At 33.9% G+C, this 16,321-nt stretch overlaps 3 protein-coding genes across 4 annotated transcripts; 2 read left to right on the top strand and 1 right to left on the bottom strand.

The window, feature by feature from the left end:
* Positions 1–1,828: 1,828 nt before the first annotated feature.
* On the top strand, positions 1,829–5,328 carry LOC123193435 (leucine aminopeptidase). The gene is made up of 5 exons (XM_044606431.1): positions 1,829–2,850; positions 2,979–3,207; positions 3,375–3,608; positions 3,693–4,019; positions 4,793–5,328. The coding sequence occupies exons 1-5, from the start codon at positions 2,069–2,071 to the stop codon at positions 5,087–5,089; spliced, it is 1,869 nt and encodes a 622-aa protein (XP_044462366.1). The 5' UTR covers positions 1,829–2,068; the 3' UTR covers positions 5,090–5,328.
* Positions 5,329–7,138: 1,810 nt separating this feature from the next.
* Positions 7,139–8,059, top strand: LOC123193415 (50S ribosomal protein L10, chloroplastic). The gene has a single exon (XM_044606399.1). It carries the CDS (start codon positions 7,220–7,222, stop codon positions 7,895–7,897), a length of 678 nt encoding a protein of 225 aa, XP_044462334.1. The 5' UTR covers positions 7,139–7,219; the 3' UTR covers positions 7,898–8,059.
* A 1,493-nt stretch (positions 8,060–9,552) lies between these two features.
* LOC123193414 (APETALA2-like protein 2) lies at positions 9,553–12,399 on the bottom strand. Of its 2 annotated transcripts, XM_044606397.1 has the most exons (10): positions 11,634–12,399; positions 11,519–11,544; positions 11,387–11,417; positions 11,218–11,305; positions 10,989–11,134; positions 10,761–10,805; positions 10,552–10,655; positions 10,341–10,465; positions 10,131–10,256; positions 9,553–10,051 (listed from the first exon to the last, which is right to left on the bottom strand). In XM_044606397.1, exons 1-10 carry the CDS (start codon positions 12,173–12,175, stop codon positions 9,773–9,775), a joined length of 1,512 nt encoding a protein of 503 aa, XP_044462332.1. In that variant the 5' UTR covers positions 12,176–12,399; the 3' UTR covers positions 9,553–9,772. The 2 variants fall into 2 exon arrangements, with proteins under 2 accessions (XP_044462332.1, XP_044462333.1); XM_044606398.1 differs by lacking the exon at positions 10,761–10,805.
* Between the last annotated feature and the right edge of the window lie 3,922 nt (positions 12,400–16,321).

Genomic DNA, 16,321 nt, shown 5'->3' with positions numbered 1-16,321 from the left:
CCGTTTTGGCTCCATTGCCGACGGCCTCTCCCTCCCGAAGCAGCCTCTCCTTCCGGCGAATGTTTTCCTCCCATTTGAAGGCTCGATGGGCGTCGGCTTGGCCTTGGGAGACGAAGAACTTCGTTGGGGAAGACGAAGTTCTTCGTCTCCCCAGAAGACGATCGTCTTCCCAGAAGAAGACCTCTGGGAAGACGACCGTCTTCCCAGACGAAGCCGACCTTCGTCTCTCCCGACGAAGTTCTTCATCTCTCAAGGCCAAGCCAACGCCGATCGAGCCTCCAAATGAGAGGAAAACATTCGCCGGAAGGAGAGGTTGCTTCGGGAGGGAGAGGCCGTCGGTAATGGAGTCGGAACGGTCGCCGGAGATTTCAAAATCAAACCCTAGGGTGCAACTGCCATTTTTTAAAACTTAGGCTAGGGGAAAATTTTAGTTTTTAAAGTTTAGGGGGGCAAAATTAGATTCTATTTTAGTTTATTTTTAATATTAGGGTTTGGTTAAATCTAATCGGCCATAGGTAGGTGTTTGGTGTTTCCATAGTTAAAGGGGGGACTTTTGAGAAAACATCAAACCTTGGGTGGGAAATAGTCATTTGGCCTAAAATTAATTATAGTTTATGTTGAAAACTAGAAATAAATTTCAAATTTAGTATACATATTAAAATTTAATTATTTTATAAATTTTATATTTTATTCATTCCTTCTAATATGAATTTTAATCGTTAAATTGAGATATTATTATATTATTTTATTATGTTTGTTAATCAAATAAAATGCGCTAATATGGCCATCGAGTTTAAATTGTTGAAATTTTGGATTTATGCATGAAATTTATACTTATTTGTGAAGGAATTGCAGTGAAATTATTTATGGTTTATTTTGCAAACTAGAATAAATCCCAAATTTTGTATATATTTTCAAATTAATTATTTGTAAGTTTTGTATTTTATTTTTTCCTAACTTAGCTTCTTATATGAATTTTTACCGTCAAACCTAAATGACGTTGTCTTTAAGGGGTTGTTTGGTTTCAGTTTTTAAATATTATCTTGGTAATCTATCTTTTACTCCCTTATTTGGTTTATCACTAATAAAATATTACAGTAATTTCTTATTACCATTGCTGACGTAACAGGTAATATAGATAACAATCTGATTATCACATTCACCTTAGATATTTAAATATTATCAAATTAATTTTGATTTTATTATAATTATATTATTATTTATTAATTTTTTGAGACAAAAATAAATTTATTTTTAATTAATATGACAAATAATATAAAAATATTTAAAAATAATTATATTCAAAGACATTTAAGTAAAATAATTTACTAGTAATATTTTATTACCTTTAATACCTATCAGATTTTATCAAATATAGTAATAATTTATACTCAGTAATTTTTTAAGTAATTTATTTTCAAGGTAATTTTTCTATTTTGATAATAAAATATTATCTAAACTAAACGTTTCCTAATAGTTATCAATCTTTTATAATATAGTATATTATATAAGTTTCAACATGTTATCTTATTATGTTTGTTAATGGAATATAATGTTGTAAGTATATGCTGATATGATAGTAACTATTTATTAAATATAAAACATTGTGTAAAGGAATTTTGAATTTTATGTATGAAGTTTATATTATTTATTTTCTCTCAGTGTTTTTTCAAAATCCTTGTCGATTTTTTTCTTCTTCTCTTATCCTTCTTTTGATTTTCATAATTTTGGTAACAAGACGCAACAACTTCTTTCTCTTTTAACATATTCATCAGCATCTTCGTGTTGACGGCCACTAATGCGGAGAGATAAACTCTAAAATTTTAAACCCTAAATAATATTATAACTTCGTAAAAAGAAATTAGAATAAATACCTTGCTTGCAATCTCCCTCCCTCCAAATTTAAAACTAACAATAAAACGGCACCGGGTTCCTTAATTCCTTTTACATCACCACCGCCGCCGCCACTACCACCAAAATATCCCTTTATTCCTTAAACGTCACAACTCACTCACTCACTCACTCCCTCCTCAGAGTCTCTTCCTTAGCCCCAACGCTCCATTTCACCATGGCCACAGTGGATTTCGTCGACCCCCACTCCTACGCCTTTGCATCTCAGCCACTCACCTCTCACATCTCCCTTTCTCTCTACTTCGATTTCCCTAGCTCCACCATCCACGGCACCGCTCTCCTTACTCTCTCCGATGAACATAACGGCTCTTTCTTTCTCGACACCCGCTCACTCACCGTCCATCAAGTTCTCGACGCCCAAACCCTAGCTTCTCTCCCCTTTTCTCTATCTCCCACCGTTGATCCAATCAAAGGCCAACGCCTGGACGTCACCCTTAACAATCACCGTGCCTTCGTAATTTTGTTCTCTACCTCTCCCTCCTCGTCTGCTCTTCAATGGCTCTCGCCTCCCCAAACTTTCAACAAGATCCATCCGTTTGTTTACACTCAGTGCCAGGCTATCCACGCGCGCTCCATCTTCCCCTGCCAGGACACGCCTGGCGCGCGTATTTGTTACAAGGCGTCTCTCAACATTCCCTGTCAGCTCTCGGCTGTCATGGCCGCGCAACATGTCGATCGGCGCGCGCCCGTCCCCGGCGAGACTGAGAAATTTGGCAGCAATTGTTTCAATTTTGACATTGAGTCGTTGTGGTGTGCTGAAGGACGAGTTGTTGAAGTGTTTGAAATGAACCAGCCCATTCCGCCTTATTTGTTTGCTTTCGCTGTGGGAGAGTTAGGGTTCCGTGAGGTGGGGCCCAGGACGAGGGTTTATGCGGAATCCGTGCCGGCTGTGTTGGACGCAGCAGCGCGTGAGTTTGCAGGCACGGAGGAGATGATAAGGCAAGTGATAATAATTATGTCAAACATTAAATTTTTCATTATTTGATTGGTAAAACTATAGTTAAAACTGATATATTTTAGGATAATTGAAACTATGTTTAAAATGTTAATATTTTGAGTTTATATAGGCTAGCTGAGAAATTGTTTGGGGATTATGAATGGGAGAGATTTGATTTATTGGTTTTGCCTCCGAGCTTTCCTTATGGTGGGATGGAGAATCCAAGAATGGTATTTTTGACCCCCACTGTGATCAAAGGTGATGCAAGCGGTGCTCAAGTTGTAGCCCACGAGCTGGCACATAGTTGGACTGGAAATTTGATTACTAATCAGACCAATGAGCATTTTTGGTTGAATGAGGTATGTGATTTCTTGTACAACTTTGTCTTTTAGTGGGACAACTCTTATTGTTATTTACCTTTTTTTTTTTTTTTTTAATTTTTAATTTTTTAAATTTAAAGTTGTGTTAGGAAAGAACAGATTTGTGTTTTATTCTATCAAGCAGATTTTATTGTTTTTCATTATAGGGTTTTACAACATATGCGGAGAGAAGAATTGTTGAGGTTGTTCAAGGAGAGGATGTAGCTGCGTTAAATATTGGGATTGGTTGGAGGGGTTTAAATGAAGAAATTGAGCGGTTTAAGGACAACTTAGAGTACACAAAGCTCAAAACTGCACAGGAAGGGGTGGACCCTGATGATGTGTATTCTCAAGTGCCATATGAAAAGGGTTTCCAGTTTCTATTGCGCATTGAGCGCGAGGTTTTCTGAATTACTTTCTGTCAAAGTTTTTATAATTTTGTTTATGAAGAATTTTCTCACTTGTGTTTTCTTTTGAATGCATAGATTGGAAGGTCTGCTTTTGATGAATTCCTCAAAAAATATATTGCCACCTTTAAATTCAAGTCAATTGATACTGATACATTCCTCAAGTTTCTGCAAGAGAATGTCCCTGGAATAGGGAAACAGATTGACTTAGAACTATGGACTGAAGGCACTGGTATTCCTTCAGATGCCTATGAACCAGTTTCCAGTATCTATACTAAGATTGTATCACTTGCAAATGAATTTAAGCTTGGGAAGATACCAAGGGAGGATGAAGTTGCTGATTGGAAGGGACAGGAATGGGAGCTCTACTTGGAGAACCTCCCCAAATCTGTTGAAGCTTCACAGGTGGTGTTATTTGTTTTACTATTATGTTTACTTAATTGGTCACTCATTCTTATGGCTGCTTTAATGTTTTATCTCCTTGCTCTTTATTTTCTATTGCTCATCATATTTTACGTCTATGATATAGGGCCTTATTTATTATAAATTTCCACATAGGAATCATTTATGCAAAGTTGTTGGAAAGAGTTATTGATGTGCATTAGTGATTCCTTGCCTGGTTAGTAAAAACACGAATTATTTTTGTTTAATTCCTGTTTTAAACAGGCTGTTACAAATTTTTAAATAAAAAAGTTATTAAATGCTTATTTTACATGTTTTCCATATTAAATGTGTATGTATTAAACAGCTGTTTATTTACTTTTGTCTTATTATTATTATTTTTTTAATCCAAAACAATGTTGTTTCAATGTCCAATCCTAAAGTAGGAAAGTGTCCCACACATGTAATTACCGTAATAGATTGTAATCATCCAAGGCTAATACCTGTTAATCAACAAAGGAATTAGCATTAGATTTTCTTAATGTTAAAAATGCTTTTGAGAAGTTTCAGTGAGGAGCAAAAGAGGTTACTCAGTATTGTGGCAGGGGGAAAAAAAGTATTTGTGTTGCTGATGCTTGACTGATCTGATATTTTCCTAGCTCTGTTTATTACTTGTCCAGTTCTCAAACGTTACACAATTGTGTAGGAAATACAGTTACATGATTCCCCTTTGCAGCAGCTTGTTCCTTTCCAAAGATACATTATGCTAAATTGCTAATTCCTTTGTTGATTAACAGGTATTAGCCTTGGATGAACGATATCGACTGTCAGAATCAAAGGACTATGAGGTGAAAGTGGCATTTCTCCAGCTGGCCCTTCTATCCCAGTGCAGAGACTATTACGGTGAGGTGGAGAAAACTTTGAAGGAAGTTGGTAGGATGAAGTACCTTCGACCACTCTATACTGGTCTGGTACAAGGAGTTGGAAAGGAAGAAGAGAAGATCTTGGCGAAAAGGGTGTTCTCCGAGGCCCGTGACTCTTATCATCCAATTGCCCAAGGTGTTGTCGAATCTATCTTTGCCAAGCACTTGTAGTAGTAAATTGATTACATTATGAATAAATTGAGGTGTGTTTGGCTTTGCCCAATTTCCTGAAATTTCAAACCTAAGCCTTCTGATGTATCCAGAAAGGCAAAACAGTCACTACTGGTTTAGGTTGACTTATGCAGTTGATAAAGTGTGTTGTATTGATATTTGGCTCATCTGAGATCAACTTTGCCAGAAGTTTGATTGTTTTGATTTGACATAATATGTATTAAAAGCTTATTGTATTATATTTTTCTATTTTATGTTTGTTAGTAAAAAAATAAATTAAATTATCTAAAATAATATTACACATAAGTAATTTTGACACGGCTTGTGGGGGCACAGTTTGCTACAGTTACAGATCATGTCAAACTAGTCATGTAGGGTGTAAACGACTATTTTACACTCAAGGTTTGATGTTTTCTCAAGTTTTCACCCTTTAATTATGAAAACACCAAATACCCACCTATGGTCGATTAGATTTAACAAAATCTTAACGGTGGTAAGGGTAAAATCGTCATTTTCGTTATAATATTAAAAATAAACTAAAATAAAATATGATGTTGCCCCCTTAAACTTTAAAAACTAAAATTTTTCTTCAGCTTAAGTTTTAAAAAATCGTAATTTCACCCTAGGGTTTGGTTTTGAAATCTTCGGCGACCTCTCCGGCTCCGTTGCCAACGGTCTCTTCCTCCCGAAGCAACCTCTCTTTCTGGCGATCTCTTTCCTCCCATTTGGAGGTTCGATTGGTGTCGGAGACGCCTTGGGAGACGAAGCCCAGACGAAGATGAAGTCGTCGTCTTCGTCTGGGAAGATGAAGAACTTCGTCTTCCCCGACGAAGTTTTTCGTCTCTCAAGGTGTCTCTGACACCGATCGGACCTCCAAATGGGAGGAAAGAGATCGTCAGAATGAGAGGTTGCTTCGGGAGGGAGAGGCTGTCGGCAACGGAGCCGGAGAGGTCACCGGAGATTTCAAAACCAAACCCTAGGGTGAAATTACGATTTTTTAAAACTTAGGCTGAGGAAAAATTTTAGTTTTTAAAGTTTAGAGGGGCAAAAAGAGATAAAAATTTTAGGCGTTAGGGTTCTGTTAAATCTAACCAGCCATGAGTGGGTGTTTGGTGTTTCCATAATTAAAGGGGGGACATTTGAGAAAACATCAAACCTTGGGTGGGAAATAGCCGTTTGGCCAAGATTTTAAGGTAAGGCTGTGGACTGTTGTGGTATACCGTATGAAAAATTATTAAGATATTCAAAATAAGTAAAAATTAAATTATAATTTAGTGGCTCAGTTTGTAAAAGTATGTAAGTTAAAGACGATTAGGGTTGTTTGATTTGAGCAATATGTTATTACTAAAATAAAAAAATTATTTTAAAGATAAATTATTTAAAAAATTATTAGATATAAATTATTATTATGTTTGATAAAATTTAGATATAAATAATTATTGTATTTGTTTAATGATAATATTTGATTTAAATACTTTTGAATATAATTATTTTTAAATATTTTTATATTAATTAAAAATAAATTTATTTTTATCTCAAAAAATTAATAAATAATAATATAATTATAATAAAATTAAGATTACCTTGATAATCTTTAAATACTTAAAATAAATATGATAATCAGATTATAATTTATATTACTTGTTATATTAATATTGATATTGATAATAAAATATTACTGTAATATTTTATTATTGATAAATTAAATAAAAAATAAAAAATAAATTATCAAGATAATCTTAAAAAATTGAAATCAAATACCTCCTTAAACGCATTTGGGTCATGCTGGAAGTCTTTCACTTCTGGTCAGCTGGTAAGTTTAAGCTCGGTACAGTCCCTAGGTACAATGAGTCTTGCTGAATCGATTCGTCCCACCACCATCTCAAGTCAAACCTCATAATTTCTGAAAATAAAATAATGTTTAAATTAACCTAATATTTGAAGTTTTAATAGAATGTTTTATATAATAATATTACTGTTAGATTAGAAAAAATTTCTATCATTTTCTGAAATCCAAAATAAACCGTGGCTTTCAACTTGGTGACACGCTGGCAAGATAAGCGTCCAATTTGACGAAGACAATTAGCAACCCTTATCTTCCTCACAACACCACCTCTCTTTTCTTTCACCATGGAAACCAGTCTCTTTTCCTTATCTTCACCCCAAACCCTAACCCTAAAACCAAACACCCACCCACTTTTCAATAGCCATTTCTATTTTCCCCTATCCAGACGCACTCCTTCTTCTAAACCAACCCACATCAGAGCCGCCATTTCTCGTACCAAGAAAGAACAAACCGTTGAAACTGTTAAAACCAATCTCGAAAATTGCTTCCTCGTTGCCGCCATCAAGTACGAGGGCTTCACCGTCAAGCAATTCCAAGACCTCAGGAGATCATTGCCGGAAAACACCAAGCTTCTTGTGGCTAAAAACACTTTGGTTTATAAAGCCATTGAGGGCACTAAATGGGAAGCTTTAAAGCCGTGCATGAAGGGCATGAATGCCTGGCTTTTTGTTCACAGTGAAGAGATTCCTACGGCGATAAAGCCGTACAGGACTTTTCAAAAAGAGAGGAAATTGGAAGAGAATGACTTTACTGGTGCTGTTTTTGAAGGGAAATTTTATGGGCCTGGTGATTTTAAGGCTTTAGAAAGTATGCCCACCAGAGCAGAGATTTATGCCAAGATGTTGGGGGCATTGCAAGGACCGGCTTTGGGTTTGGTGAGTACTTTACAGGCTCCAGCTAGAGATGTGTTGATGGTGTTGAAGGCTTATGTGAAGAAACTGGAGGATGAAAGTGGGCAATAGCGAGGGAGTGAGGTTTTAAGTTTGGGTTTAATTTTGTTATATTTTGGATTGTTGTCGTAGTATATTTTGTTATATGAATCCCTTTTTAAAAGTTAAGGGAAACAATGGAACTTGTAGATTTTGTAGATTTGGAAATGAATTTGATACTGCTTTATAAGTCAATTGTTGCTGAATGGTTTGGTTGATCTATTGGCCTTTAATGTGTAGGGATTATTCAACTTGGTGTAATTTGAAATCTCTTTTCGTTTATTAGTTCTGACATATTAGAACATTGAAAAATTACCACAAATTAGTTGTTGATTAGCCATCATTTTAGTTCATGTGTCCATGTTTAAGTGACCTTGACTGTTACTCTCAAATGAGGTTGTTCTAGTTGTATGGACAGCTAAGAAGGTTTATGTTTTCCCATTTCATAAATTTTTAGATGTTTGAGCATTACATTTCTAAGATCTTCTAGGTAGTGTTAGACCTTGTGCATAAGTGTGCTTTCTGGAGCATTAGGAGACATGGATGATGGAAGACCATAAGATAATTAGTTTTGGTGGGTTGATACATTAATATAAGGGTTATGTTTAGAGCATTGGCTTAATTAGGGTTTGTAACCATTGTCTGCAGAATCAAAACATTCACAAGGCAATGCTTGAATGGTATGTAGATGACATTGAACCATTTGCCTTAGATCTTTAGCCTCATGAAGGTCCTTTCACATATGGAAATGGTGAAATGTTTGACTCTTACAGCTAGGATGCTTTCTCTCTTAGTCTGACCAATGTTTGTGAAATTCTGATGGATTCGTTTATTTGTCAAAGAAAAACAGAAATTGATTTCAGCGGATGAGAAGCTTTGTTACTGATTGATGCTTACAGTAATGTTCAGTGAAGATTCTTGTGTGGTACCAAAACACTATTTGCCGGTCTCTTTTTGTGACAAACAAAGTTTTTGAATTCAGTTGGATTCAAAAGTGTGTAGTATGATGTACAATTGATTTAGAAAATGCCTACCATATGTCAAACTGATAAACGGAAAGAACCTAGGGATTTTTAAAACAATGAACCACTAAGAATTAAGGTCCCCTTACAGAATATAATCTACTGTCTCTTCAACTGTGCCAACAGCCTGCATAGCCACAAAGTGCATTATAAGATAAAAAGAAAAGTTGTTGAACTTCTGTTTAGAGAATTTGTAAATGTATATAAATCATTGCACTTGCCTAATCTGCTGGAAACTCTGCATCATTACTGCTCCCCTTTGAAAGCCATGGATGTCCTGCCTGGAAATTGGATTGCAATGATTTCTGATTTTTGTTCCAGGGATAAAATTTTAATTTCTTATCTAAACAAGTGACTTTGCATGATGATAAGGAATAGCAAATTCAATGCACACAACTAACTGAAAACCAGTAGTTGCACCAAACTGTCTTGTACCTTAAGAGATTGCCACCAAGGATTTGGAAAGCATCCACTATTGGAAATTCGAAACGGAGAAGTGATAAGAAAGAACGTATGAGGGAATAAGTTATGGCAGATTTTTGTGGCACAAAAACAATGAAACTAGCTGACAAATCTTCAGAATAAACTGGATAAGACATCAAAACTAGCACTTCTTCCTTTTATGGTCCTTTTATGGAAATCTTTCTTTCATATTTCAACACCATATGACAAAATCTGTGCTTCCATAAAGATTGTTAAAACCCTTTGTGTGCAATAACGGGCATTTAAGGAAATTTAACAAAGATTACAATAAATTTAAATCTGTGCTTACACTCGGAAAAATAATTACAACTTTACAGGCTCAGAGCTCACCTAACTTTCCAGTGAGCAAAATGACAAACTGTTGGACTGATTGAGTGACAAATTTATTTTGTTTTCTTCTCTCTTAGTTTTTGTGATTGAAGTAAATGGAGGTGGTTATGGTGGATGACGTTGCTGGTGTGGTGGGAAGCTGAAACATGTTGAGGACAGGATTTATTTGTTGTTGGTGGAGTTGAAGAGTAGGTGAAAAAGAAGCAGTGCTAGTGGTGGAAGAGAATCCTGATGATGCTGCAATCGATAACAATGGCATTGGAGCCACACTGCCATTGCTGTGCATTTGCCATGCCCAGCTTGTGAACCTTGCCGAAGATACAGAAGGAACCCTCTTCTCTATATTCTTATCCTGTTACAAGCAGAAAAAATCATTGAATCGGATTAAATTTCAAGTTTATGATATGAAACTGCGGTGAGGGACACGATACCTCATAATTTGGAAGTAAAAGAGGATATACGCCCGCAAATGTTGAAGGATGATTAGGTGGCATTGTTAGAGCATGAGGATGTTGTTGTGGCTGCATTCCCACAGTGGAATAAGCAGAGCTTTCAAGCTGTGTTAATGGCATCAGAAAAAAAAATGATCAAAGAACAATCAACACAGAACAGATCAAACTTAGGGATAGAATCTTAATTACCACTAGAATATCTTTGTTGGGTATGTTGAAAGCGTTGTCGCATCGAAAATGGAAATTCCCAGGATTGTCATTTCCAATGGAAGACTGAGCAATTCCAAGGCTCAAGTCTAGATTCTGGTCACTGCCTGCAATCCAAACAACAAGAAAATTCAGTTTTTAACAAGAACACTTATCGAGCATGAACTTGAAATTATGCAGAAAAAGGAAGAACCTCCGTTGCTGGAATCTAAAATCATTTCCTCTTCATAAGAAGTTGGTTCAAAATTGGTTACCGCATCCCTTCCATGGTGTCTGATAGCAGCTCTGTCATAGGCCCTGAATTCATGGAAGAAAATTTTAGACTTCTTCACAAAAATCACTTTCCTTTTTTATTTAAAATTAAATTATTCTGAAAATGAAAGAATTCATGATCACTAAAACCTTGCAGCTTCTACTTCGTTGTCGAATAAGCCAAGATAAATATACCTGCGAGCATGCATCATAATTTTTCAAAAGGAGAGATGCCAGCCTAACAACTTCTCTTTCAAACTTTTAAGCAAATATTGTAACACAATGTACACAAAATTTCAACCACTACAAACATATCTAACACTAGAATAATCACAAAAGAAATTCAAGTTTCATCAGTTGATGGGTTAATAATCTTACTTTTTTCCAAGAAGTTGCCCCATTCTAGCTTCCCATCTCCCACATTTGTGCAAGGTTACTCCTCTGAATCTAGATGTCCCTCTAGAAAAACCAGAGCTTTCGCGACGAAGAACCAGCACAAATTCTTCTTTTGACAGATGCTTGGTCTGCAGATCAATATCGATACAAGTAATTAAAATGCAATATATATGAGGCAGAATAATTGACAATTAAGTGACTATAAATTTACCTGTTTCATGTCTTCATCATAATCACTGACATTGAAATTCAGATCAGCATCAACACCACGGAACTTAATTGCAGCCTTATCATATGCCCTGAAATGACAAGATTTCTATTCATATAATTAAGGTTAACTTCTCATCATTAAAAGACATAGAAAAAGAAAAGATTCCTACCTTGCAGCAGCATGGGCTGTGTCAAATCCACCTGACCAAAGTTAAAAATGGGAAATTCAACAGAAAATTAATTACCCCCGACTTCCATGATTGTCACTAAAACAGAAAATCATCAAGAGATAATCTTCTTACCCAAATATACTTGCTTTCCACAATCCCTGCTCAGATCATTGAAGAAAACACATTAATAAAAGTAGAAATATTAGAAAAAATTTTCAAATAAATGAAGCCATATCATCTTTATCACCATATGTGTGATTCCCAGCGGCTGGTTCTGCGATAAAATGTCACGCCTCTGTACTGTGAGCTTTTAGACCGGGGGCCTCGCCGGCTCTTTCGAACTTGTTGTTGCTTTAGCTGCACAACTTTCCGTTCTTGCTCTCCAACGGAATCGACGAAAGATAAATTTAAGCACGTTTGAGGCCTTAGCGAGGACTTCATCGCACTGGATTCAGCTTCTGCTTTTTCTCCAATGACCGGGAAAAGCTGCTGCGTGATGAGAGGTGTTGTGGAAGAGGTGGTGTTGTTGTCATCAGCTTGAATTACGACGTTCTTTTGTTTGTATTTCTTTATGATGTCGAAGATCAATGCGGAGGAGGAGTTGTTTGAGGTGTTCTCGTCTCCGGCATTGGCTTGCGGCTCTTCACAGTTGATGATGGAAGAGTTTGAGGTGCCGGAATCTTCATGGCCGAAATGTTTCTCAGCTGCATCTATTAGCATATTTCTGTTGTCATCGCAAAACGACGACGATTCACTCGAAACAACACCAAGATTAAGATCCAACATCATGGATAATGATACTTAAGCTGTTGCTTATAAGGGGAAATCAAAACTCATTCGCTAGAGTTAAAAGTTCGTGTTTTGCGCAAGAGTTAAAGAAGAAGAAGAAGAAACCTTAAAAGAATGCACTTGTAAAGTGAAGAGATGATGAAGAAAATTTGTCAGGTTTGTGTGGAAAGATGGAGAGAGAAAAATGGCCGGCAGAGCGAAAGAGAGACAGTTAGATAGAAAAGAAAGAGAGGAAGATAAATAGTTATAGCTGTAGTTTACTTTCTCTGACGGGGGTGTAAGTGTGAGAAATTTAAAAGTGATAGGATGATAGTGTAATGAATAAAAGTGGTAATACTAGGACTCCATCTGACGGGCTAAAAAGTTGAAGAGATGGGGACAACTTAACTTTTATTTCCCTATTGTGTCCCCTCTCTTTTTAGGATGCTTGTTGCTTATCTTGCTTCACTCAAAATTCTCAAGTAAAGACTACTAATATGATTAAGTTGATAATAATATTAGTTAACAAGTCAAACTAATTAGTTAAAAGTTAAAGCATGAAGGTGTTGGACTGGGCTTGAATCGAGTTTGTTTAAATTTAAAAATTAGTTTGGTTCGAATTCATTTAGTTCGAATTTAAACTAAGTTTGAATCAAAAGATTTAATTTGTTTTAAATCTAAATCAAACTCGAGTTAAAAAGAGTTTAGTTTGATTTTATTTAGTTTACGAGTTTGGTAAATTGTTCAATTTGATTCAAATTTAGTTTATGACTTGATTTAAATTATATTAAATAATTATTAAATAATATTATTTTGTCAATAAATCATAAATTTGAATTCAAATCAAATTTAAACATATTAAATTAAATTATTTTTTATTCAAACTAAATTTAAATTAAAAAATTTTAAATTTAATTCTATTCATATTCACCTTGATGAAAATATGATTAATCAGTGTTTCACTCCAATAAATAATTCTCATTAGACGTCTCTCCTTTTTTAACGGCGATGTATTGATTTTCAAACATCGTATTGAAAAAGTGGATAAAGTTCGACATTCACATGTAGCGTCCTTCAAACGGCGGCGTTCAACTTTGTTAGGCGGTCACCTAACCAGCCGCTACGTATTTATGTGATTTCTCGCACAAAAATCATATGTTATATAGATGAAGATACAGCTGGGAGTAATAATAAAAAACAACCATGATCAAATTAACTTTATTACAATTGGTCCTACTTAAGCTTCAGCTGATCCACGTGGCGTCCAATAACAGGTGATGAAAAATGGATGGAGAGACTATAGCCTAATCTACAAAGGCATGGCGGACAACATTGACTATTCCTAAAATGGCCACTTTTAAATTCAAGGGCCACGCTGCCGTGTTAGTGTGATGATCAAAACAAAAATATGAAATCCAACGGCTGGGGTTGCTTGTTGATTAATTTGACCCCACAGGAGTTGAAACGTGGCTTTAAAGGGTAGGTTGCTTCTTGCGGCAGCGATCTGTAAATGTATGTGATATTTCCTTAATCGCGGAACAAATGACAGAAAAGGACAGAGAAACAAACGAATAAATGAATGGATTTTTTATGATTGACGTGTCCTAGACGGTTCACCAGATGGAGATGATCCAGTGTGACACTTGCACGGTAAACTACTGTACCTGACGTTCTAGAAGTGATTTGCTTGATCATTACACCACCTGCAGGTAACCATGATATGATTTCGATTTTTCATTTGTCAACTTCGTTTTTCAAAGTTGTCAGCGGGATGTACGGTATAATTTCTGGAGCTAAGAAGATTGGAACACAAAAACGGAGCGTCGAAATTACAGTTTTAACCCTCTTCTAACTTCTCCAACAATCATTCAAGGCCCACCAAACCCATAAAATAGATAATGGACAAGTGACAAAATATTTATTAAATAAAAATCAAACAATCATTATAAAGATTTAAATTTGATTAAAGAATTGGGATGAGAATTTGTTTATGATGGTTGTTGATTTGATGAATAGTTTATTAAAATTTTATTCAATAAAATGACAGTGAAAAACTTTAGAGTGGACATATTACAATAAGTAATACTGTTCGTATTTATTTTAGGTTTTAGATATATTACAATAGTAATATTGTGTATTATATGATTATATATTTTATTTATATGTATTAAATTTAAAATTATTTAAAATTTAAAATCATTTAATCATATAATAACATATATAAATATATATATGTGTATTTAAAATAAACACATATAATTTTATTGTATTATAGTCGTATGATTTTATAAATAATAAATTCCATCTTTCTTAACAAAAAGGTAACTATGTTTTGGTAGCTTTTTGTCAATATAAATCTTATCAAAGGTAGAAAAATGCAACAATAAAGCCAAACTTCTTCACCAAAATAATAGAAATTATTTTTTATTGTCATGAAGTTGATGACCTACATTTAATTATACTGCAAGTAAGGAGTCTGATGGATATAATAATAATAAAAAAACACAAATAAAATAAATAATCTTCAAGAAAAGGGTATTATAGTAATTTCTGCCAACAATGAATAGAAGAGGGAGAAACCTTAATAGAGACAGAGGTATTGCCAATCAATAATAAGTGAGAATAACAAAGTGGGGGAATCTGGACCGTCCATTATAGTGATTGATTGAATATTGGTTAAGATTAGATAAGACAGAAGAGAAAAGAATAATTTTTTATTTTTTTTTTTTTTTTTTCCTTCCTACATCATAGACTTTTCCACTTAGGGTAATCTTGTACCTTAAAAAAAATCTCTTTATTATATTCCAATTTCCTCCTATAGCAATAAGGCCAACCCCACAATATTTCACTATACATTACTATTTTATAGAATTATATGTAATGGGTATCTTTCTAGGTGGAGAAAATAATTCTTTCTTGTTTGTTTCTTTGACTATGACAATATCTTTTTTTTCTTTTTTTCTTTTTTCAATTATTAGTTTGAAATATTATAGTTTATGGTTGTACTTTTCTACATGGGGGATTAGGTGTGAAATTATAAAATGTGAAATCTAGGTACAAACCATTGTATAGACTTGAAGATGGAAAGGGGAAACAGGATGGTAAAATAAAATATTTTATATTTTGTCATATGATAAAACTTTTTTTTAACTAATCCCGTAAAGGTTGAATTCAAAAAGAGATTATTTAATGATTAACTATTCAATTGATGACCGAATATATTATCTATGTGTAGAACAAGTTTGAATACGTATGAAAGTTTTATTACTTGAAGATAGAAGAAGTTTACTTGGCAATTTAACTTCTTATTTCTGTAAGTATCCTTATTCAATTAGAATATGGATATATCTTTAGAATATTAGAAATTTTTCGACATAATATTTATTTATAACTTTATCTTTTCATTCTATAAATAACGTATTTCTAAACAAGATTACTAATAATTTGTTAGAATTTTTTCAAAGAAAATAACATATACTTTGAAATAACAAACCAAATCATTTTAAAAACTTTGTTTAGTTCAGTTAACATAAATACTCACATAATCTTCTCATCTATCATCATATATTGGATACGATCAGTATTTTTTTTCTTTTTATGACTGAGAAACCCCATCTGACTTTATCGAATAGGTAAACTTTAGGATACAAGAAACCCGAGCCTTTCTTTTAGAGAATTTTACATCTCTATCACTTTTCCTAACACCTAGAGTTATCCAACTAGTTTCCTTCAACATTATTGACATTGTAGTCTCTTTGTGTGAGGGTTAAAAAATAACATCCAAATATTCATAATTTTCTCCCTATAAATTATTTATAAATTTAGATGTTGTGCACATAATAATTGAATCATGTGTCATGTCATATATCAAAAACTTAATTTTATATATCATGTATTTAGTATCATATCGTATCATATCGTATCATATCATATCATATGATATAACTTTTAAGAAAATAAAATAATTAAAAAATATAATTGATAGATTATTATTTTAAAAAATATTATAAACACCTTTAAAATTTATTATATATATTCCTATTATATCATTATTTTATTTTAAAATTATATTGATTTTTATTGATAATATATATCGTATAATATGTATATAACATATGTATTATATTATTATTAATTATAATATATTTTATTATATATATATATTAT

Source organism: Mangifera indica, chromosome 12, assembly GCF_011075055.1.
Source record: "Mangifera indica cultivar Alphonso chromosome 12, CATAS_Mindica_2.1, whole genome shotgun sequence".
NCBI classification, from domain to species: Eukaryota; Viridiplantae; Streptophyta; class Magnoliopsida; order Sapindales; family Anacardiaceae; genus Mangifera; species Mangifera indica.
This window is presented reverse-complemented; position numbering and strand designations above follow the sequence as displayed.